The 24,285-nt window shown below is 41.0% G+C and overlaps 1 protein-coding gene across 2 annotated transcripts in view; it reads right to left on the bottom strand.

Moving 5' to 3' along the window:
- cep135 (centrosomal protein 135) overlaps positions 1 to 24,285 on the bottom strand; it is a 170,138-nt gene that overhangs the window by 73,251 nt on the left and 72,602 nt on the right. For both annotated transcript variants that reach the window (XM_041201763.1, XM_041201754.1), the window contains exons 9-12: positions 20,420 to 20,485; positions 15,314 to 15,464; positions 11,007 to 11,230; positions 5,987 to 6,142 (exon numbers count right to left, since the gene is read on the bottom strand). In XM_041201763.1, the coding sequence (XP_041057697.1) occupies positions 5,987 to 6,142; positions 11,007 to 11,230; positions 15,314 to 15,464; positions 20,420 to 20,485 (597 nt within the window). The remainder of the gene's footprint in view (positions 1 to 5,986; positions 6,143 to 11,006; positions 11,231 to 15,313; positions 15,465 to 20,419; positions 20,486 to 24,285) is intronic.

Raw genomic sequence — 24,285 nt, 5'->3', positions numbered from 1 at the left:
AGACATGTTGTGCACTCATTCAACACCATAATCAGCTAGGAAGCGCGATGCTGAGAGCCTCCACATCAGACACGGACTAGGTTCATTAAGGGCTCTCAAAATTAACATGCAAATGCTGAGTGCCCATCTTAATTTGGTGCTGCATAGTAGGCCAGTTCATCCACGTTGAATCCCCACTTTTGAAGGGGAATCTGCTGTAGCTGAATATTGAACGAGTGATTTGATGTTTATTCACAATGTTTTGTTTCAGTACTAAAGCAACTTCAGACCTTCTTAAATCTGCAACTTGCTTCCCATCTGGAGATGTTGTCAAGAGTTTGAAGTCAAAATAGGTTTTCACTAGACATTCTTGTCTATTTGCAGTTTCTGGAGGAGGATAGGGAGCATTGGATCACTAGATAAATAAGGGTGTGGAGGAGACATTTGAACCATCTCAGTTCATCCCACCATTTACAGGGCTTTTGCCTTGGATATCTAGTGTACAATAGGCTGTGAATTGAAATCCCATAGTCGCAAGTTGTGAAACTGAGTTTAATGCATCTGGTAAATTATGGGCTAGCACAAAGAAAATTGATCAAAGCTGCCAGAAACTTCCAAAAGCATAACTGGTGCACTACTGCCTTTTAGAAAAGGAAACCTATCACCTGTACCTGGACTAGACTGGCTGGAGTCATACCCAGGACAAAGGAGGGTGGCTATGTTGTGGTTTTTGGAGGCCAATCATCTCAGCCCTAGGACATCGCTGCAAAAGTTCTTCAGGTCCAACCATTTTCAGCTGCTTCAATTATCTTCCCTTTACCATTAGATCAGAAGTGAAGATGTTTGTTGGCGATCAGCATTCACAACTCCTCAAGATAATGAAGCAGTCTGTGTCTGCATAAAGCAAGACCTGCACAACATTGAAGTTTGTGCAGTTCAGTTGCAAGTAACATGCATGCCACACAAGTGCCAGGCAATTAGACTTTCCCAGCAAGGGAAAGTCTAATCACCTCCCACTGATATTCAATGGCATTACCATTGTTGAATCTCCAACCATCGCCAATATCAACATCAGGTCAATGGCCAGAAATGTAATTGTACCAGCCATATTAATACTGTGGATAAGAGAGGTCAGAGGCTAGGAATTCTGGGGCATGTAGCTCACCTCCTTACTCCCCAAATCCTGTCCACCATCTACAAGGCACAAGTCAGGAGTGTGACGGAATTCTCTCCCCTTGCCTGGATGGGAGCAGCTCCAACAACACTCAAGGAGCTTGACACCATTCAAGGCAAAGCAGCCTGCTTGGATTGGCAACCCATCCACCACCTTTAACATTCATGCTCTCCACCACTGGTGCACAGTGGCAACAATGCATGCCATGTACAATTTGCACTGTTGCAACTCAACAAGGCTCCTTTGACAGCACCTTCCAAATCCATGATCGCTACCACCTAGAAGGACAAGGGCAGCATGGGAACACCACCACCTGCAAGTTCCCCTCCAAGTCTCACCCCATCCTGACCTGAAAGCACATAGTTGTTTCTTCACTGTTGCTGGGTGAAAATCCTGGAACTTCCTCCCTGATAACACTATGGATGTACCTACATGGACTGCAATGGTTCAAGAATGCAGCTCACCAACATGGTCTCAAGGGCAATTAAAGTTGAAAAATAAATGCTGGCCATGCCAGTGATGTACACATTCTGTGAATGAATAAAGGACTATATATGTTGTTGTACCTTAAAGCTTTCTCAAGTTCCCTAACACACTATCAAGTTGAAAAACAATCTTTAGAGAAATGTCAATGTCCTAGTCATCAGATCAGCCAATGCAGGGAATCCCAACCCAGTTAACCTTGCCAAATGGTGACCAATTTGAGAGAGCTATCCCACACGCCGGTGAACCAAAGTCCAACATAATTATAATCAGAGTTATATCTACCAGCCAACTTCCCAAATTGCTGCTGTATCAACTAATGATTTTATGATCCTGAGCCTGCTATACAGACTGTTTTTGTAAGCAACTCTATATGGTGAGAATCCCAAAGTTCAGGAGCTAAAGGAGCTTACAAATTTGCCTTCCAGCCAGCCCATTCCTACTCACTGACACTCTATGTTTCAGTAACTGCTCCTTCCTGCAATCCACTCATTGTCCTTCCTGGAATGGGCATATCTGGTCAACTGCTTGCTGCTGTGGAAGAGGGTGAAGTTGATTGTGTTAAATGCTAGGATAAGGTCAGATATTGGGCTTTGTCACGTCCTGCTCTTGGACATCTAAAATAATAGAACATATTTTAAAATGCTTCCTTAAAAGAGGCTTTACATGGCGAGACATTCTAATCTGTTAAACTGGAGTGTGGCCGCACATGCAAGTGTGCAAGGGAATGAATGCTAGAGTTGAAAGAATGAAAACCAAACTATGGTACTAGTCACAAACATGGAGGGGAGGCTTCTGACTTCCTCCTCCCCACTCCCTTTACTGCTTCTAAGACTGGAATCAACATGGCTTGTAATGAGTCAAAGGTCTTTAAGAAATTATTTTTCTCTGATCTTCATTTGCTGCCACTTGTCATGTGTAGCCTTTTCCTGCAAGCATATATTTTAGGATGGGGAACTTGAGACACATGGATCACCCAAGCAGCCATCACAAAAGCCACCTTTGAAAGGCTATCGACTTGTAACGATAATTCTGTTTCTCTCACAATAGATGCTGCCAGGCCTGCTGAGTATTTCCTGAGTTTCCTGTTTTTATTACAACAGGCAGCTGTGTATGTGTGAACATGTGTTGGCAGTGTGCTGGGTGTTTATTGCGTACTGCTTTTAATGAGACACAAGGCAAACACATCGACATGGCAGAAATATAGAAACATATATGGGCATGCTTGTGCAATTGGAAAGTGCAGAACAGTTACCCGATTGCTGACTATTCTCTCATTGTGAAGCTTTACAAAGCTGATAGTGAAGAGCTCCAAGGTGCATTGTAAGCATTGTTGTGATATTAGGCAATGGGTGACCTTCTGAAGAATAACAAGTTCTTCCTCAAGACCCAAAATTGCTCTACATGTGAGATACTTTCAACCAGCTCTACCTATACTACTCAAGGCCTATTCTTGACTGCAGAATGAGTCCAAAAATATCCACTTTTCTGTGCTTCAATGATTGAAGCTGTTAACTTGTGTCCTTGCTGACCATTTGACCTCTCCAAGTAGAACAGCATTAAGGATGAGCAGCTGCCCTTAAAGAGCTAATGTCAGACAACTTGACTCTAGTGTATTTCCAATATATTTTGCATTGCTCACTGGAACACCACCAAGTTATCTTAATGGGCTGGCCTTGAACCTCATGTGCTTCCAAGTGTGTGCATTGTCCAAAGAACAGTGTTACAGTTGATACTGCACTGGTGGGCTGGGAGTCAACACACAGGTCAATTGAGCACAGCAGTTATGGGACTTGATGTATATTAGGATATGGTTTGCAGAGATTTGGATGAGCTGAATTCAATAGGTTTGCCAGGTTTCAAATCTGCTGCAGTCTTTGATATTATGGGTAAAATTCTTGAAAAATGGAGAAAAACATCTTTTGATTCTATAACCTGCAGTCCATAATGTGATGACAATGTACAACAGCAATTACATCCTATCCAAGGCTTTTACAAGGTCAATGCAGGGGAGGATGCAAGTGAAGCAACACTTTTAGGTAAAGACACAGCTTCATGAGCATCAGTAAAGTACAGCATGATAAAGGAATCAGCAGAGAGGGCAGGCATGCTTGCTACAGTGCATATTTGGATGGTTTGTGTGGTTTCTTTTAGTTTGGCTAATTTGAAAAGGTCAACTTCTGGCATTGTCCAGCTGAGTGGGATCTAGTGGCATTCACCACCTTGGTTAACTTCCCATCTTTCCCTGCCTTTCTCCCTTTGGAGCTCTGCAGTGCTTGGTGACAAGTAGTTCCTTCCTATATCCTCTGCCCCAGTAGACAGCCTTGGCTTCTCTGCCCTCCAGCAGACCAGACAGCCATTCTGGAATCATCAAACTACTTTCCCTGCATATACAGTACAGAAACAGGGCACTCAGTCTAACCAGTCCATGTAGCATTTATGTTCTGCTTGAGCATCCTCTGGGGTTTTTATCAGCCTAACCACCTATTCCCTTCTCCCTCATACACTTATTAAGTCACCCCGTAAATACATCTATAGTATTCACTTCAACCACTTCCCGTGGTAGCAAGTTCCATATTCTCACCTTTCTCTGGGTGAAATAAAGGTTCTTCCCAACTTCCTATTTTATTTCTTCATAATTATCTTACATTGATGGCCTCTATTTTTCTTTTCATAAGTGGGAACATTCTGTGTTGAGTTCATAAATTTAAAGACCTCTTTTAGACACTCTTTGGTATTCTCTTTTCAAGAGGAAAGAAATCCAGCCTGTTCTTCATCTCCTACAGTAGACTCCTGTATTTCTGGGTTTTGTGCTTGTAACTTTTTTTTGGTACCCTCTCCAGTGCCTCTATGTTATTTTTATCCTTAACTAACCAGAATTGTATGCAGCATGCCTATACAAGTTTAGCATAGCTTCTTTAATTTGAAATTATAGCTTCTCTATGGCTTTGTTAACCTATGATGCTATTTTTACAGATCTGTTTTTCTGTACTTCCAAATCCCTTTGCTCCTCTACCTCACTTAAATTCTTATTTTCATGGTAATATGTATTTCTTAGTAACTTATTTTTCTTGCCAAAATGTAATACCTCATTTTTATTCATGTTTATTTGTCAATTATATACCCATCTGCAAATTTATTATCTTATAACCTATTAGCTTTCTCAGTATTAAATATTCAAACCCCTGCCAAGTCAGCATCATCTGCAAATTTAGAAATTGTGCTTTTTGATTCCACATTATAAATCACAAAAATAAATTGAGAGCCACAGGTCCATTGTGGAACACTACTGCCCACCTTCTGCCACCCTGAACAACTACTCTTTACCCCTACTTTCTGCTTTCTGTTTTGAAGCCAGCAAGTTATCCATTTTGCTACAAAAATGATAATGATTATGCCTGCCCTTTTAAGCAGTTGCAGATCTTTAAATAATACTGTAGGGCACTACTTCCAACTTCTTAATTGGAGAGCTCCCAATAAGAGGTGCTTCTGATGTCTGGAGCTGCTACAAAAAAAGGCAATGAAAAAGATCTTGTAAATCGTAACAAGGCCAACCATCCGTTTGTCAAGCAAGTGCAAATTGTGCTCTTCCCTCTTTCCTTGTGTGTTCATGCATGATCGAAAAATCCCAAGCACAAGTGAACACTGACCACTAACATTCCAACGGTGATATTCTTATTGTCCCAAAAAGGCCAGAACTTTGGCAGTCCACAGATTATATTTTAATCAATGACATTACTTGACCTTATAACCTTTAAAATCATACCTACAGATGTACACCTGACTTACTTTTAACATTTCATTAAATACACATAATAAAGACTGCACAATCTATTTTCCGCTGTTTTATATTTGTCAATAGGCACCCATCCACTCTGCACACACTTTGTGTAACAATGTACATTACCTTGCAGTTATATCCACATTAAATTTAATTCCACATAGCCTTGAAGCTGTGAGCTGGTGTGTTTTAGGCTATTTTGTTAAGAAACTTGCTTTACAGAGCCAAGAGAAAAATGTATGCAATATGGAATAAATAACATTTATTAAAAACATACAAATAAGTTTAAGATGGGTGCTTGATTTGCCTTAAAGCCTTGAATATTGGACAGTTTTACCAAATGTCTTTTATTACAAAGCTTAAATTCACTTAGTCATTGTATCTTTAATCCAGCTTCAGGAGGGGCAGTGTGTGTCTGCTACAAGTAGTACCTTTTTGAGATTGTTTTTCAAAACAATTTGAAAAGAGCCTACCACAAATCCTCTAAGGGGCATACTCATTAAATAAATACATTTCTATATTGTATACCAAGAAGAAAAATTCACAATTGATTCTGACTCGATCAATACCTGTTCATAAATCATAAGCAATTTGTCTCTTTCTGCCGTCACCATCTTGACATTTGATTGGATTTCTGCCATGTGTCGCTCAAATTTATCTAGCACTGATTGTAATTCATCCCGTTCTCTGATTGCCTGTAACAGCTCAGAGCTGAGGCTACTACTCTGTGAAAGAAACATAGTTTCCCTTTAATGCATTAAAGCTAATATTCTGTCAGTAAGATTTGTAAAGAAAACATTTAAACAAAGCACATGAACAGCAAATAGGTAACCTGCATGAACTTACGCAGCAATATAAACAAACATCTACCTTTTTGTTTCTGAGGCCAGAGACCCCGTAACATGAGGATTTTTTTCTGTTCAATCGTATAACTAATATTTATACAAAGAGTCAGAAGGATTCAAGGTGAACCGATTGGCTCTGTCTCTATAATTTTATCTGGATGAAACACGACCACAGTACTTCATCTATAAACGGATGCATGACATTATTAAAGAGCAGGTATATGATTTTGGTACAAATGCACTGAGTTAATTAAATAAGTGAATTGTTTAGATAGCCATGGCAGGGCAGGCGGTGTGCAAAGCTGCAGCATGTGGGAGTTTCTGGATATTGCAATCTGGACAACCACATCTGCAGTAGGTGTCGAGGAACTTCATATCAGAGATGTTGAGCCGAAGTCGCAACTGCAGACAATTGTTTTTATTCATTAATGGGATGCGGGCTTCCCTGGCTGGGCCAGCATTTATTGCCCATCCCTAGTTGCCTAGTTGTGGTGAGCTGCCTTCTTGAATCTCTGCAGTCCATGTGGTGCAGGTACACTCACAGTGCTGTTAGGTTTAGCAGTTTGTTACAACTGAGTGGCTTGCTAAGCCATTTCAGAGGGCATTTAAGAGTCAACCACATTGCTGTGGGTCTAGAGTCACATATAGGCTGGACCAGGTAAGGACGACAGATTTGCTTCCCTAAAGGGCATTAGTGAACCAGATGGGTTTTTACGACAATCAACAATGGTTTCATGGTCAGCATTAGACTTTTAATTCCAGATTTTAAAAAATTGAATTAAAATCCCATCATCTGCCCTGGCGGGATTTGAACCCGGGTCCCAAGAGCATTACACTGGGTCTCTGGAGCGACCATACCACTACGCCATCACCTCCCCAAAAGGACATTGCAGGGCATCGGGAGGAGGAAGGCCAAACTCAGGTGGTGTGATTGCTTTGCGGAACACCTCCGCTCAGTCTGCAAGCATGATCATCATCTTCTGGCCGTTTGCTATTTTAATTCACCACTTTGCTCTCAGGCTCACATTTCTGTCCTCGGCCTGCTGAAATGCTCCAGTGGAGCTCAATGCAAGCATGAGGAACAGCACCTCATCTTCTGATTAGACACTTTACAGCCTTCTTGACTCAACACTGAGTTCACCAACTTCAGGCCATGAACTCTGTATTCCGTTTCGATTTTTTTTGCCAAGTGCCAGTCTATATCTTGTATATATGGCTTTGTTTTCAGACAGAGATGTTCATTATTCTGCCATTCATCCTCACTCTGGTCAAATGCTTTGTTTTTTCACTACAACCATTACCATTCCCTTTGTCTTTTGTTCTATGACATCTCAGTCATTTAATCTCTCCTGCCCTCTACCCTATCCCAAATCTTCCCTTTTGTTTGTCCTCCCTCTCCCTCCTTTCAATAGCATAAAACCTATCACATTTCTACCTCCCTTCAGTTCTGAAGACTGGACTCGTAACGTTAGCTCTGTTACTCTCACTGCAAATGCTTCCAGACCTGCTAAGTATTTCTAGCATTTAATTTTCACTTTAACTTCTCGGCCTGTTTTAAATACGATGGACACAAAATTACATGCCAAGGTGGTGGAATCTAGGATGTTACCACTTTTCATCTGCCCATTTCTTTTTGTAGCTCTGACCATTCTCTGGTGGGAAGGTTAATCTTTTAATTGCTATCCTCTTGCAATTCAGGAACCATGTTGGGGGAGTACTTGAGTACTACACTGAGAAATGTACCTTTTATGACTTTAAAATGCCTCAGCAGAAATTTTACCATGACTTCCCCAAAATCTTGAAGTCTTTTGAATGGCATCAGCCCTTTCCTAGGTCAAGATAACTGATCATAAAATAGTTCTCTTTGTGAAGTTAATCGGTCCATAAGGGTCTGAAAGAAACTAAGGATGTGTAGCTGTGGGATGTTCGGTCTTAAAAAGCTATATAGGGATGCACCCTACTGAAGTGCCCTTACTGTGCAAGCAGCTGCCTCCAAACACCCATCTCCACAATTTCAGTCAGCAGAAAGCGTATGGAGAGACAGGGATTCTGCTTCACTGCTGTTTGACTGCAGTGGGGGTTGTTCTCCCACAAAATTTTGCACCCAACACATTCTCTAAACAAGATCAAGGCCTTAGGAGTTTCACTGGTCATATATTATCTTGCGTATAGCATGGACTATCTGTAGATATGGAGTACTTGCTCTGTAACTTTGTTATACTTTTTCCATCAGATTTTTCTGTAAAACTTTTTCATGCTTACAAACTTCCAGTTTAACTGTATATCTAATGTTCACATTTGATTAGATTATTCTTTCCACATGACTCACTCCAGTTCTAGTGCTCTGAGATAATCATCCACAACTCCAAGCTGTGGGTGGCATGGTCCTTAACAGTTCCACACACCAGAGTCACTTCTTACCGCTCCCCAACATTTCCATACTCCACTCACTTATCCCATGCTCACCAATCCTAATCCAGTGATCTCAGAGCAAGGACTAAGGACAGAATTTTCATCCTTGAGGTGGATGGCAGGAGTTGGGAAATTTCCTGGCTTGGCATACCCGCCCTGGGGAAAAGTGGCTGCAAAGGCAGGATTTTTGTTCCGGTATGAGGGTGATAACAGGAGTCAGGCCCACTGCCCCCGGAAAGAGCCTGGAAGCAGCCACAGGGCCTGCCAAGTGTGGAGGTGGGCTGTTTAAAAGGCCTTGGTGCTTGGGGACTTCGTACCAGTTATAATAAAAAGCCCTCTAGCTCTCACACACTTCCCATGCCCCATCCATGTCACTTCATGCCCTTCACCCACCCCATGTCCTCTCATACCCACCATGCTAAGCTATGCCCCTCTACCCACCCCTCACAACCTCTATGACTAGCTATGGCACTTCCATATTCATTCACCCACTATATACTCTGTATAGAACCAATTAGCCTTATAGCGACAATAGGGTGAGTTAAAAAAGCATTTTTAAAAAGTCATTCATAAAAACTTTTCACTACAACCCATTAAAAGTATCAATTACCCATGCCCTTTCAAGTATTGATAACAGAAACGGCAAGCACGTTAAACCACTTTATCTTATGTAGATAAACATCGTGAAATTGACAGAAGTGACCACAGTGTCTTCCCTGGAACATAGTTGATTTAATACTCTAATAGATGTCTAGGCTCTCAACTAAGCCTCATTATCCATTCTTGATCGAGAAAAGCTCTTTGAAAAGCTAGCCCGACTCCATGAACATTACAGAGGACTAGGATATACCTATCCCCGCAATGGAGCCAGCCAGGTCAGGTGTGCAGGGAGCAAGCTCGTGACCCAAACCAACCTGAAGCAGTCCATGTCCAAATGTAGCAAGACCTGCACAATATCCAGGCTTGGATGGAGAAGTAGCAAGTAACATTCATGCCACACAAGTGCCAGGCAATAACTTTTTCCAAAAAGAGAGAATCTAATCATCACCCCATATCATTCAGTGGCATTACCATTGCTGAATCCCCCATTATCAACATCCTGGGGGTTACCATTGACCAGAAACTGACCTGGACTAGCCATATAAATACTGTGGCTGCAACAGTAGGCTAAAGGCTGGGAATTCTGGGGCATGTAACTCACCTCCTGATTCCCCAAAGCCTGTCCACCATCTAAAGGCACAAGTCAGGAGCGTGATGGAATACTCTTCACTTGCCTGGATGAGTGCAACTCCAACAACACTCGAGAAGCTCAAAACCATCCAGGACAAAGCAGCCCGCTTGATTGGCACCTCAACCATGAACATTCAGTCCCTCCACCACCGACACACGTGTACTATCTACAAGATGCACTTCAGAAACTCACCAAGGCTCCTTAGACAGCACCTTCCAAACCGATGACCACTACCACCTCGAAGGACAAGGGCAGCAGATACATGGGAACATCACCACCTGCAAGTTCCCCTCCAAGCCACTCACCATCCTGACGTGGAAATATATTGCTGTTCCTTCACTGTCGCTAAGTCAAAATCTAGAATAGCCTCCCCAGGAGCACAATGGGTTGTACCTACACCACAAGGGCTGTAGTGGTTCAAGAAGGCAGCTCACCACCACCACCTCAACGGCAATTAGGGAACAGGCAATAAATGCCGGCCTAACCAGCAAAGCCCACTCCCTTGAATGAATATTTTTTAAAAAATTGAAAACTCTGGGAATAGGGTTGGGAAGCCTGGAATTGGTTGCTGGCCACCATTTTCACCCCTCATTGAATCTTCCTGACTCCATGAAAATCCATACCTACATTTCCGGCATCAATTGCCTTCCCTTCACTTCACAGGACTTTTACATGCCTCCTGCTTCTAGGTAACCTGAAACAGCTTCCCTACCATTCCCTGTGTACTCTGGGACTTAAAAAGATAAAACATAACATTGAGTATGTATACTTAATTACTACCAAGGTAACTTCATCATGTAATGCAAACCTGAAAATGCCAACACTGTCAGAATGCTATGTAATATAAACACAATTTAACTTCCTTAATCATAGATCACTAGCCTTGATAATATATTACAGGCTACGTGACATAATCATTATATACTGTGAGAATTTTCTTTTACAAAAACAAGGATTTCAAAACTTACATTGTTAGTACAAGTTATGAGATTGGAAAATGAGGAATGATAAACAGATGTGCAAGTTACGTCTGAGTAATTTTAGCTATGTGAAAACTAAAACCATCAATCTGTTCCCAACATTCATTAAGGTTTGCAGTACCTTCACAGGTGAAATTCGTGTTGGACTCCGGCCACGTCTTGGAGAACAGACTGGGCTGGCTCTTCCAGATACCATATCCTGCAGATATTCCACTTCACCTTTGTAATAATCCCTTTCTTCCTCCAAAGTCTTTACAAATTTATCCAGACGAGACGGCGATGTGTCCCCTTTCAGAACACCATGCTGTGTTCGCATTCTTTCCAATTCCAACACAATGTCTCGCTCTGAAGATGGTTGAAAACATAGAAAAGCCTGATTAACCAAGGCAATAATTTAGAACACTATAGGACTACCACGGCATGCTATCATGCCTGATTTAATACTTCAGTTTTCTCAAAAGAGATTAATTATTTCAAAACCGAGTAGTTTCCAAATATACGAATATGATTTTTTATTCACGTTCATGCTGGGTAATAGAAAGTCAACAGTATAAACATGCTGATCTTCAGTCTAACATATATGGCGATTAAATATGGTGCAAATGATCCAATAAATTCTCACCTTTTCCTCTGCAACCCCTTTCCTCAAAACCATCACAAGATTATAAGTAGAAAAATGGTTGGGGTGGGGGAGCGCTATGCCCCAGCCCAGAACTGCCCAGTATCCCAGCTTAGCTCCTGGCCATGAAGTGACATCCAGTGGGCAGCCTGGGCTCATCTCAGGGCTTTATTTTCTCATCCCCTCCCAAGTTTGATGACAGACTCCACCCTTCTCTGCTAGATAGAATGCCTGCCCCTTTAGGCTCAAATTTTTGAAGACAGCATTCCCTAGCGAGATCTTTGAGGATTCGCCACAAGGGCACTCAAAGATGAATAAGCCCTTATTTTCCTTGAGATATTTGTTCATCACTATCTCTAGCTTTTGTATGAAGCTATAGTAAAAGAAAAATTGTTGTTCAGTCTACACGAGCACATTTCTTGTTTTCAGTAAAAGAATTATTGTGAAGGAGTTCAGTATATTAGAGGCTACTACTTGATCAATACCAGCAACTTGTGACATCTTTCAACAAGCAAGAACTCTAAATTTGGTGACATATATCACAGCATGAAGAGTACTGGGTAAAGGTCCTGCATTGTGGGGGAGCACAAACTCTTTCTGGGGGAATACAACCTTTTTCTATCACCTGATCTCTCTCAAAATCCCAAAACCTTTTCCATGAATTGTCCAACACATGATCTGTACAATATTAAAAACCCCTCCTACAATTAATAGAAGTTTGGGTACTTATCAAACCTCCTCACCTCCAGCAAATGTGTCTATCCAAAATTAAGGATGCCTAAAGTAGCCCGAAAACTGCTCACACAAAATAATCTGACCACGAAGTACAATGTCTGTCCTCTGGGTCCTTCTCACTGTCCTCCACTGGGACAGGATAGATTTATGATAAAATATTGTCACCACCCATTTTCTTACACTAATCAGAGCTTTGACCATTTGCCCCACACATGAATTCGTAAGTTTAAAGTTCTTTCTTCTCCAAGCATATATTCTGGAAAAAGGCTACCATGGTCTTTAATTAGCTTAAATGCTTCATAATTTTAAGTATCAACTAGATTTTAGATCCCCTTCACCTTTATTGAAATTAGACATTAATTGCATCTCTTCCTTCTTCACTCTCTTGACTCTCCATTTCTCCCAACCCACGCTTAAAAACCCGGAACTAAACATGGGCATGCATGAAAGAAAAATCAAAATCATTTGCAGTAATAAGTAAACTCAGATCTTTCATCGCCATTTAATTTGTTCCTTCCCCTCACTTATACAGTTAAAATATTTAAAGTCTCTTTCCCTATTAGCCTCTGAATGGAAACTAGATGGCTGTTACAATGAATTAACTGGTCTCAGGTAGCCAGACTTTGCCACTCCTTAATCCTCCTTGTAAGTTTAATTCAAAATAAGGTTACATTCTGTTCTGGCCACCTGATCTTGAATTTTGAAGTTTGATAGCTTTTCAGGACAAGAGATAAGATTCCAGTGGACTGCTGCTGCCAGTAATTAAAGGTTGTCGTGTCTGGATTTTTGTTCTTTAGGCTTCTCCTTTACTTTGCTTGAGATACAGCAGCTTTACGCTTCCAAGGGAACTATCATTGTTGCAAAGTTACTGAAAATGAAACTGATGGATAGTTTCAGCAGAGACCAGCCCGAGAAACATCAATGTGCCTTTTTTCACAACTCTTTTAAAGCTTTCTTTTTAGTTTATTTCCCGTCTAGTTTCTTTTTACCACTTCTGTCTTTTCTAATTTATTTAATCTCCTCTAACAGCTTTCCCTTTCTCCTTCCTTCCTTTCTTTCTCTGTTATTCTCATCACCCACCCTTTACATTTGCTTTTACCCATTTCTACTCTTTAATTCATTGTCATGTGGGCAGGATTTACAGAGAGAAGGCCCAATGCTTCTGCTGTGAAATAAAACTTTAAAAATCAACCGTGTCTGAAAATTTCAGAGTTTCCTTCTGAACAACTATGATAAGAACAGGAAAGTCTGGAAGTGCACCAAATACCGCCAATGAATGCTGATGGTGGTGAGGCGGGGAGGTGTAGAGCACAGGCAGACGGAGGAGCCAATTTGAATCAAGCTCCACAGTTTGTAATAAAACAGATTAAAAAGATAAAACAGATGCCATTGATAAATGCAACTGATACTTACAGCCAAGATTTTTTTCCCCATTTATCTGATTTGTCATACTGCTTATTCAACAGCCAATGTTGGATGAGCAGACATTTCTTCCAATTAAATGCTAGGAAAACCAAAGCCATTATTTTTGGTCCCCAGTAAAAACTTTCCTACCTGACCACCATTTCTAACCCTCTCCCTGGCAACTGAAGTTGAATCAGACCGTTTGCAACCATGAAGAGTTTGAGCCTAACATGAGCTTTTGACCACATAATCCACTCCATCACAAAGACTGCCAACTTCTGGCATTTATTGGTTTTCGGAACACAGGAAGCAATCATTGAGCCAGACTTGTGTCCCCGGGTTGGGTTTGCAGGGTCGGAAGATTTCCTAGCTTGGTGAACCCGACCTTTAAAAGTGGCCACCCACAGGTGGGATTTTCAGGTCGAGAGGGGGGAACTGAAAAATGAGTCAGGGTTGGCAACCGCGTAATGAATGCGCAGGTTGCCAGATGCGGTGGTGGGCTGGGCACAGGGCCTGTCTCTGTGCTCCGGCACTATGTTTAAATAAATAAAATAATAATAGTGATAATAAAACAAAAAACATCCCTCACACCCCAAAACACACACCCTATGCCCCATCCAAGCAAACCTATGCTCTTATGCCAACCCACAGGGGAGGCTATGGCATTGTGGTATTGTCACTGGAGTAGTATTCCAGAGATCCAGGTTCAAATCCCACCATGGCAGATGGTGAAATTTAAATTCAATAAAAATCTGGAATTAATAGTCTGAAGATGACCATGAAACCATTGCTGATTGTGAAAGCCTATCTGGCTCACTACTGTCCTTTAGGGAAGGACCTACCTGGTCAGGCCTACATGTGAGTCCAGACAAATGCCCTCTGAAAGATGGGCAATAAATGCTGGACTAGTCAATGCTGCCTGCATCCCACGAATGAATAATAAAAATAATGTTCCTCTACCCACCTCCTATGCCACTTAGTGCCAACTCATGCCAGCCCTTGCACCCCACCCACCGCCCAGTGTCCTTACCCCTTCCATGCCAACTCACCTAGCATCCTTGGACAGGTCCTTGACAGATTTGACACTTCCTGGACAGCTCTGACACTTCCTGGACAGTTTCTGACAGTTAGGCAGCTCTTTTACAGTTCCTTGACAGCTTGACAGTTCCAATGAGTTTGTGTGTAAAATGTGCACTTTTAACAATCCTAAAGGGTGCCTTGCTTCTCCCAGAGGGTGCCTTACCTCTCCCAAAGGTGCCCCGGGACTATCAAAAGGGGTGCCTTAATTCTCCAAAGGGGTACCTGGTTATCCAAAGGAATCCACCAAGTTCAAACCACCTCTTATCTGTTTTAATCTGCACACTCCGGATTCCACACTGCTGTTCTTCCAAAAGCCCACTTCAGTGGAGGCAGCTATTGATTCAAATGGCCAGCTGCCTCCCCAAATTGCGCATGCATGAAACCTGGCCCAATTCCAGTCCCGCCCCCAGGAAGATGGGAGGTGCTTGGTTCCGGCACAGGACTTTGACATTTTGTCCATTTCCAGGATTTTTGCCATGATGAAAAGTCTCTCCATTGTGGTGAAAATCCGGGCCATTGTTTACTATGTCAGATGTACAAACAGGATTAGAAAAATGACAGCTCGGTTTTCATGCTAGGTCTATGGTTACCTGTTGCTATTTGCTTATCAACTCGTTCAACCAGCCTCTGCTTTTCCTGTTTTACTTGATTTAACAAATCATTGAGAGTTGTATTCTCTTCCACTTTACACTGCAACTCTTCTTGAAGCTTGGTGTTGTCAACATGTGTTGCAGTCAATTCCTGGAACATTATATAATTACACATTTAGAAAAAGGGTTCACTATACTTTCCTAGTAATCAAGAAGAACCATCAAGCATTTCATCACAATATGCATTAGGCTGCAGTAATCACAACTGCTGCCAGATAACTATCCTAAAATTAAATTTATATTAATCACATTCACACTTAGCTTACTGTTGTATCTCTCCCAGAAAACAGACATAGATGAGGAAACACCAGTAACAGGCCACAACATACTCGCTATGCTATTCCTTTAAAGAGAGGAAACTTTGTCTGTTTGTTACATTGACAGTATGATGTTGGGTTAGTGGTGCTTAAGCCATGACCTCCATATACACTTTTAGAGACAGAGTTTGCCTCATTTTACTAATAATCTGTTATTGGTGTGGGGAAAGCCCCTTGTGCGCTGCCAACAAGACATCATCAATGTGATTAGCAACTAGGGTTTTGGCTACTTTTTAAAATTGTGAATTATTGTAGTAAGAGCACCGAATATACCACAAGTGCACTTTTTTCTGCAGGGAGGAAAACATCAATGAATTATACTGTTGAACATTGAAATGATTCACACCCTTGGAATATATATAGATTAAGAGTTGGCTGACAACAAGTTACAAGGTACCAATTCATTCAAGTATCTGAATACCTTATAAATTGCCAGAACAGACCTTGAATAGTTCATAAGTGTCAGTAGAACCAGTGAAATTGAAATACTGCCCCAAATGGTGCCTTACCATCAAATCTTGTTTAAAAAAAAAGCAAAGCAGCACAGTGTTATGACTAACATTGTTACTTCTGGTTTCAGTAGTGCCTACCAGTGACATTATTACATATTCTGCTTCTTAGATGGCAATAAATGTGACACTATGAAAGGAGTGAATTACAATTAAAAGGAATGGGTTAAAATGATTCTGAAAAACCTGTAAGCAGCATGAAGCCATGATTCACAATGGGAGCACTGGCGTAAAGATGAGCAGGATGGAGGACTTGCCAAGTGCGTTTGGGGAATTAGGTGTTAGGTTAAAAAAAGGGGTAGTAATTTCAGGTTTGCTCCCACTGCATTGTGCTGGATCAGCTGAGGAAAAGCAGGTTAGACAAATCACAAGATGACAGTGCAGAAGTGAGTTTTTCAGATTTCTAGGGTATTGAGAGGAGTTCTGGGAGCAAGTAGAAAGTCCAGACTGGGTGGGCTTCAGCTAAACCAATTTCATCACAAGAACATAAATAGAGCATTGGAAGGATTTAAACTACTGAGCAAGGGGAGGGGAAACCTTAAGAAGATATAATAAATGATATTATCATATATGGAGCAAAGTAATCTATATTAGTAAGTTAAAAGGGAGCAGGGGGAAAGAGACATACTTTGGGGCAGATGAAAGAGGTTAAGAAGGACAATGAGAATGAAAGTGAAGGAAAGCATGAGATAAATTGAGGAGAAGCATTACAGCTGTTCGTTAATCACTTCAGTCTCTGAAACCAGAGAGCATCACAATATGGAAAGTAATGTACATGTAAAGCTAGTTCAGCAAGGACATGATGACTGAAGAAAGGTGGCGATGGACAGCCTTGCTACAGATATCCCCAGAGAAGCCAAGCATCTTAGAGGAAGGCAGAACTACCCAACGTACGGCAGCTAACCTACTGAAGGGAAAAAGTTGTATGTTTAGTGCTCAAATTAGAGGGAAAGCTGAATCAAAACTTATTCTTTGATATGTTGAACACTCAAAATAAACCTAGTCATCTTAAGGGGTACCATAGTCTTGCACAGTGTATTTAACTCTATCATATGACTACAAACAAAATCTATCCCAGCCATGCCTTCACACTTCCCTATATCTGTAACCTCCTCCAGACCTACAACTCAAGGTTACATAGAATTTACAGCTCAGAAACAGGCTATTTGGTTCAACAGGTCTGTACTGATGTTTATGCCTCATTCTATCTCTCTTCATATCACCGCCATCAGCATATTCTTCTATTCCTTTTTTTCTCATCTATTTAACCAGCTTCCCCTTAAATTCATCTATGCTATTCACCATAATTACTCCTTGAGATCACAAGTTCCACATTCTAACCATACTCTGCTTCTGTGCTCCTCTAATTCTGGCCTCTTGCACATCACCAATTGTAACTGCTTTGGAGGCATGCCTTCAGCGGCCAAGGCCCCAGCGCTGGAATTTCCTCCCTAAACCCCTCTGCCTCTTTCCACCTTTAAGACGCTCCTTAAAACTAAACTCTTTAGGCAAGCTTTTGGTCATCTGCTGTAACATCTCCTTATTAGGCTCAGTGTCAAATTTGTCTGGTAACACTCTTGTGAAGCACCTTGGGATGTTTTACAATGTTAAAGGCCCCATATAAATGCAAGTTGTTGTTGAAGACAAAGATGCTGTCAAAGACAAAGATATACTTAAGGTATAGTTGTGCCTATAATGATTAAACCCTTATCAATCAACAATATTTCGTCAGGTACACATTGTAATCTGTAATGTTATTAGTTGCGTTATCTAGATGTTGTTCAATGAAATAGTGTTAGTTTGTGGATCTGTTGTGCAACTACCAGTGATGACGCTACCAAGTCAAAGTTAATTACACTTCATTCAGTGTGCTCAGCGTGTTGTTGTTAACTGGCTTGTTTAATGATTGGTTTGGGTTGAGTGAGACAGTCAAAAAGTGAGCTAATTCATATAGATTGTACATTTTGTAACATGAATCTAATTTCCCCAGGTGCTATGTTAGAAAAATGGTTGAAACTTGATCTGATACTCTGATTAATATTTCTCATCTACTGCAATTCCAGATGCAATATTGCTGTCTTTTATCAAAATATAGTGTTAATCTTTCTTATAATGTCCTTATAAGTATGACAAATAAGGTAGTTGGGGAGAATTTAAAATAACAAAGTAGCAGAGGGATATGCAGACCATTCCTAGAAAATAAGTACATCTGTCTATGGAGTAGAGGAAATGAATGCCTTGAAATATAGGAATGCTAGGAGTGTAGTGAGTTGGAGACCTTGAGATCCTCATTTGGGTGGGAAGCTGTGCTACCATAAGTCTCATAGAAATCTGGTTCAACAAATACATGGCTTAGTTAAACGTACAGTGATAGCTAGGTGACCACACTTTAAACCTGTTTTCCATGTTCTCAACCCCTGGCTCCCTATCTGGTCCCCTTAGAGGCTTTGATTGCTTTCAAATTGCAACTAGTTTTCCCACCACCCCCACCCCCAATCAAAAAAGTCAAATAAAAATTAACAAAGAAATTGATTCTCTGCCTCACTGTCTCTTTGATCCCAGGCTCTTGCTGTCACATAGGTGATATCAGGTCAGATAATTAGTTGGCTTCAAAATTGAACAGGTATATCTGCTCCAATCCCAAACTTTTAAGAAAGCTGAAGCCTTTAAGCGAAAATCTAATGAAGGCATCAAAACACACAAAAGGCAATTTGATAGATAAATTTAATGTTATTACGAAATATGTAATTTTTTTAACCTTTTATTTCTTACCTCACTTTGGTCATTAGAAATTTTAGTTACTGAAGAAGGGCAGTTGAAAAAATGTTCAGTCAGCTTTTTGAATTGCCAGATGCCGAGGCAGATTCTGCAAGACTGATGAGTTTGCATCGGCAAAATCCCATTATAAATATGAGCATAGAAATTTATAACACAAAAGGTGTAACAAAAGTGCAACAAATCCAGAGGCACAGAAGCAAGATTTAAAAAATATATTATAGACATATATTACAGGTAAAAAAGCATCAGTGAGCCAATGATCGGGGGATCATAAGAAAAAGGTGTAGAAGACCATTCAGTCCATCGAGCCTGCTCCGCTATTCTAAAAGATTGTGGCTGATCTGATTGTGGCCTTAACTCCATTTTCCTGCTCTCCTTCCATAACCCTTGACTCCCTTGTAGATCTAAAATCTGTTCGACTCGCCCTTGAGTATATACAAGAACCCAGCCTCCACTGCTCTCTGCGTAGAGGATTGCAAGGACTAATGGCCCTCTGAGAGAAAAATCTCAAGAGACAACATAACACCAAGTGACCAAAGAATAACAAATCTTAAAATTATTAAAAACATGATATATATACACATTTTCTTTGAACACTTACTTCCTATTGTGAAAGTTCACCTTTCTGATTTCCTCTGCCCATGTTTATAATGGGAACTCTTTGTAAGTGTCTCATGCAGTAATTATACACTCCAAGCAATCAGGGTGCTCTAATGCCTCACTTTTGAGCCTCACAGCTATTCATCCTGTACTGCAAAGAAACTTCAATGCACCCAATAACTCTACTCTTACAAAATAAGGACAGAATAGAATGTTTGACTTTAAAATGGGGACTGAATTTCATCTGTGTATTGTAATTACTCCCAGACGTCTAATTCACAAGTGCCAAGCCATGAGCAACTGATTAGCACAGGAAACAAATGCTTCCACAATCACAGAGATAACTCTAGGCTATCTATCCAGCACCGAAGGTGAATTTTGGAGGTGGGATAGTGGACTAGGTATTACAAGATTAACATTTGCAGCTAAGAAAGTCATGGTAGGCTGAGGAAATTAAAAGGAAGACAGGTTCAAAGTGTGGCTGGACTTTTTGCAAGGAGGCTTAAAGAAGTGTTAAGAGGTTAGTGTCCTTGCTATTATCTGTGAGGAAATATTGCTGAGAATTGGAAAGAAGCAACATAACAAGAGCATTTTGAAAATGGACAAAGGATTTACAAGGACCTTACAAGTAGCAAATCAAACTCAATTTCCATTAATGATATACTAAAGGGAGTTATTGCCAGCATATCCAATTTTGGAGCACCTTCAATAAATCCCTCCTGAGTATATAAGTACAATATTCAGCCAATATGAACTATATATTCAAAACACTGAACAAATACAGAATGCAAGATTCTTTCCACCCCCAAAAATTACATGGACTTATAAAGGAGTTGACTTACTTTGGTTAGCCTAGCAATTGTTTCTTCAAATCCTTCCAATTCTTTGTGCTGTTTCTGGATTTCATCCTGCAAGGATAAAAGTAGATTACTTAATTTTTAGTAATGCCATCCCTCATGCTCCATGGAAAATTGGGCAATTCCATACTGATTTTCTGTCAGTCAGGTGTCAAACATGCAAATATCCATCACCCAGTCTCCAAACCAAACTCCTGAGTTTGAGAACATATTTAGAATGTAGGGGTTCTGCTACCAGAGGTGAAGCAAAGGGAGAGAAGACCAAAATTGCAGGCCCAAAGGCCCTGGGCCAAGAACTTGGAGCTGGTTGTAGAGATTGCGGGGTGGGGGGGGTGCAGAAGAGGGTGATGAGATTCCAGGTGGATGAGGCTATGGAAGAATTTATACATTAAGGTGAAGATTCTGGATTTGATGCATTAGGTGACAGGGAGATAATGAAGGTCATTAGGAGTTGTGGGTGAACAGGGTAGGATATAGTTGGCTGAGTTTTAAAAGGTATGTAAAGGGTGGAGGTGTCCAGAAAGGCATTGAGCAGTTGAATCTAACAGCAGTGAAAGTTTTCAAAGGGGTTTATTAGCGATGGGAACAAGGAAAGGCCAGAGTTAGAAAATGCCATGAGGGTCAAAAAAAATACTTGTGGTGGCAGACGGGATATAGAGCCTGAAGCTTGGTTTTAGGTTGAGCAGACGTTGAAGTTAAGCAATGTCTAATTCAAAATGGACATGCACCCTTAGAGAACGTCATCAGCTTCAAGGGTGCTGTGTTTCTGATGGCAGCATAATGCAATGGCTTTGGCCCTCCCAATGTTCAACTGCAGGAAGTTTTGATCTGTAACTTGATGTCTGACAGGCAGGTAAATTATGGAGAGAAAGAGCTGGGTGTCATGAAAATATAATAATACTCATAATATTATTGTGATTTATTGTAGAAGCGGGTTAATAGTGGGGTTTGGATAGAGTGTGTGTGTGATTTAATTGATTTGAAGGCAGTTGGTCTGGATGTTTTGAGTCAACAACAAAGAAGCTAGGTTTGAAATGCTAAATACGTAAACATGATTGAAGTTTTAGAATGTGAGATGTAAGGAAAATTTGCATTTTTAGATAAATTAAGTTGGTTTGAATTTCAAAGAGATAGTAAGATGTTACACCTAGCCAGAAGGAGCTAAGCCAAACAGTGTATTTATTTTTCCCAAAGGTTACTGATAATATGAGCACTATGAAAAGATTTATATTATGGGAAAGGTAAAGTTCCAAATACATATCAGAACAATGAAATTTGCATTAAAATGGGAGAAACATGTATAAAGGAGATAAGACTATGTGTAAGAGGAGAAGGCATTCTAAGATCCAATACAAGTGTGAAAAGCTTCCAGCCTCAGTGCATCAAGTTGCTTTCTGCAGGAACTGAAGCATCACTGCCCAGGGTATTGTGTTGCTTTGCCTGGGTCTGTATAAATCTATATGTTTTTCCACTGTTGCCTTAACAGTGGTGTAACTGGAAGCCAGATTAATTAGGGGTTCTAGGAGTTATTATAGTAGTAATTTGCAGACCTATGTATGTGCTTTTCTTTTGTTAATAAATATTTAATTTAGTTTTCTAAAAAAAACAGTGAAGTCATGTTAGTCTTATTACATCTGAATTCAGGGCATGCACCTCGAAATAATATACAAATTGCAAGACAGTTGTGACCACGTGATCAAGTTTCCCTCATGGATTTGAAATGCCATGTCATAACAGGTGTGATCAGCATACATATGGAACTAAAGATGTTTCAATGAGCAATGTGTAAATAAGGAAGCAGTGATGAAGGATGGAACTTTGGAGCGCTTTAGAGGTCACTATGATTTGGTAGAAACAGGAGCCATCACCAGAGAGGAACCAGCTGCGTTGGTTGAAGTAGAAGTGGAACCATAAGAGTAATCTTAAAGAGATGGCCTATGGATAAGAGGTGGTGAAACAATAGGTAGAAAGGATAATGCACTAGGATGTAAGTACAAAAAAAATTAATTAGTGTCATTGATTGGAGCATTCATGTGCTGTTGGCGAAGGAGAAATTGAATGTAGGAATTTGAATAAAGAATTGTGGCAGAGGTGAGCACAGAATAAGAATTTTTTGAGGGATAGAGAAAGGACAGTAGTTGGGGACTATACAGTCCAGGATGGACTTCTTGAGCAGAGTAATGATGCCCAAGCAAAGGGACTCGATGTCTGCAAGTACAGAAACAAAATTCATAGTTGAATGATAAGGAGTTGGATCTGCAGAGGATTGTGTGAGAAAGTGTACCTTATAGAGCAGGGGGTGCTCAACCAGGGTCTGTAAGACGTTTTCAAAAATATAAAAAGAATTGTCATAATAAGAGGCCAATCACTATTGGGGTTAGCACATGTGGTGACCAAGATGATTTTTTAAATCAAGGAATGCTGCTCAATAAGGAACTGGGATCTCTCAGTGTTCATACAGATTTTGGTTAATTGTGGAGCGAAAAAGAGAGGATCAAGCTAGTCTGTGTGCAAGGCAGCAGTGGTGATTAGTGTTTGGACGCAGTGTGCAAGAGATGTAGGTGAGGAAGGGGCTGGTGGTGGAGGTGTAGGACACTTCACAAATTCTGTCATTGTAAATTTTTACTTTTATATAGTTCATAAAGTAGCATCTGGCAATGGCTAGGCCTATGTTGGATGATTACAGCCATTGCATGGAAGTCTAAAATTTGGACAAGTGACTTGCCTAGATCTTCCGGTCAGTGAGAGTGCTGGGTGCATTGCCACTGCCCGGGAAGGTTTCTTCGACCCAACAATACTACTCATTTTCAGCCATATCTTCTAAACCTGGCCAAAGCAGAAATGAGTGCAGTCTCTCAAGAGTAAGTCCAGCTAGTGTGGAAGCGTTGGGGATGGGGAGGACATGGTCCCTTTTTCATGACAGTAACTGCTGTATTTAATTAAGTTTTTAAAGGTCTTGTCTTTTAATGAATGAGTATGGGTTAGTGAATGGGTGAGTGAGTGAATGGGTAGGTGGGTGAGTGGATGAGGTGGGTAGGTGGTAAGTGGGTTGTTAGGTAGACAATTCAGGGGGGGGTAGTTGGGTTGGGGAGTAGACAGGTGGTCAAGGGGGTGACCCGGTAGGGTTGGGTGGGGGTTAATTGAGTGGTCAGGGAGATAGTTGGATCTGACCAGTGGGGTAGTCGAGCCTGGCCAGGGGCAGGGGGTGGGGGGGTGGGGGGGGGGGGGGGGGGGGTTGTGGATGTATTCAGATGGTGAGGTGGTTTGGTCAGGTAGGATAGTTGAGTGGTTAGGGAGGGTGATTGGATGGAGTGGTTGTGCCGCTCAGTTGAATTACCCTGTCTAATCACTGAGTTCAACCATGCATTAAATTGTCTAAAATTTCCAGTGCAAATCCCATATATCTGGCCCAAGTCACCAACGTGAGCTCAGGGTCAGAGATATTTGCAGAGGGTGGGAGGCAGCAGGAAATCAGTCCATTGGAAGTTTTAACTTCCCGTGCAATTTCTGTCTATGTCTGTGCATCAGGACTTCCATAGGATGTGTAAAAATGTTAAAAAGACATGTCTAAAGGCACTGTATCTGAAAGCACAGATCATTCGCAATAAGGCAGATGAATTAACAACACAAATAGATGTAAACGGATACGATATGATTGCGATTATGGAGACATAGCTGCAGGGCTGGGAATTCAAGGCTGGGAATCCAAGGGTACTCGATATTTAGGAAGGACTGATATAAAGGAAAGGGAAGTGGGGTGACGTTGTTAGTTAACAATGAAATCAGTGCAATAGTGATAGAGGATATTGGCTCAGAAAATCTTGATGTAGAATCAGTCTGGGTGGAGCTCA

Source organism: Carcharodon carcharias, chromosome 1 (genome assembly GCF_017639515.1).
Source record: "Carcharodon carcharias isolate sCarCar2 chromosome 1, sCarCar2.pri, whole genome shotgun sequence".
NCBI lineage: Eukaryota > Metazoa > Chordata > Chondrichthyes > Lamniformes > Lamnidae > Carcharodon > Carcharodon carcharias.
The sequence above is the reverse complement of the archived record's forward strand: the minus strand, read 5'-3'. Positions and strand labels throughout refer to the sequence as shown.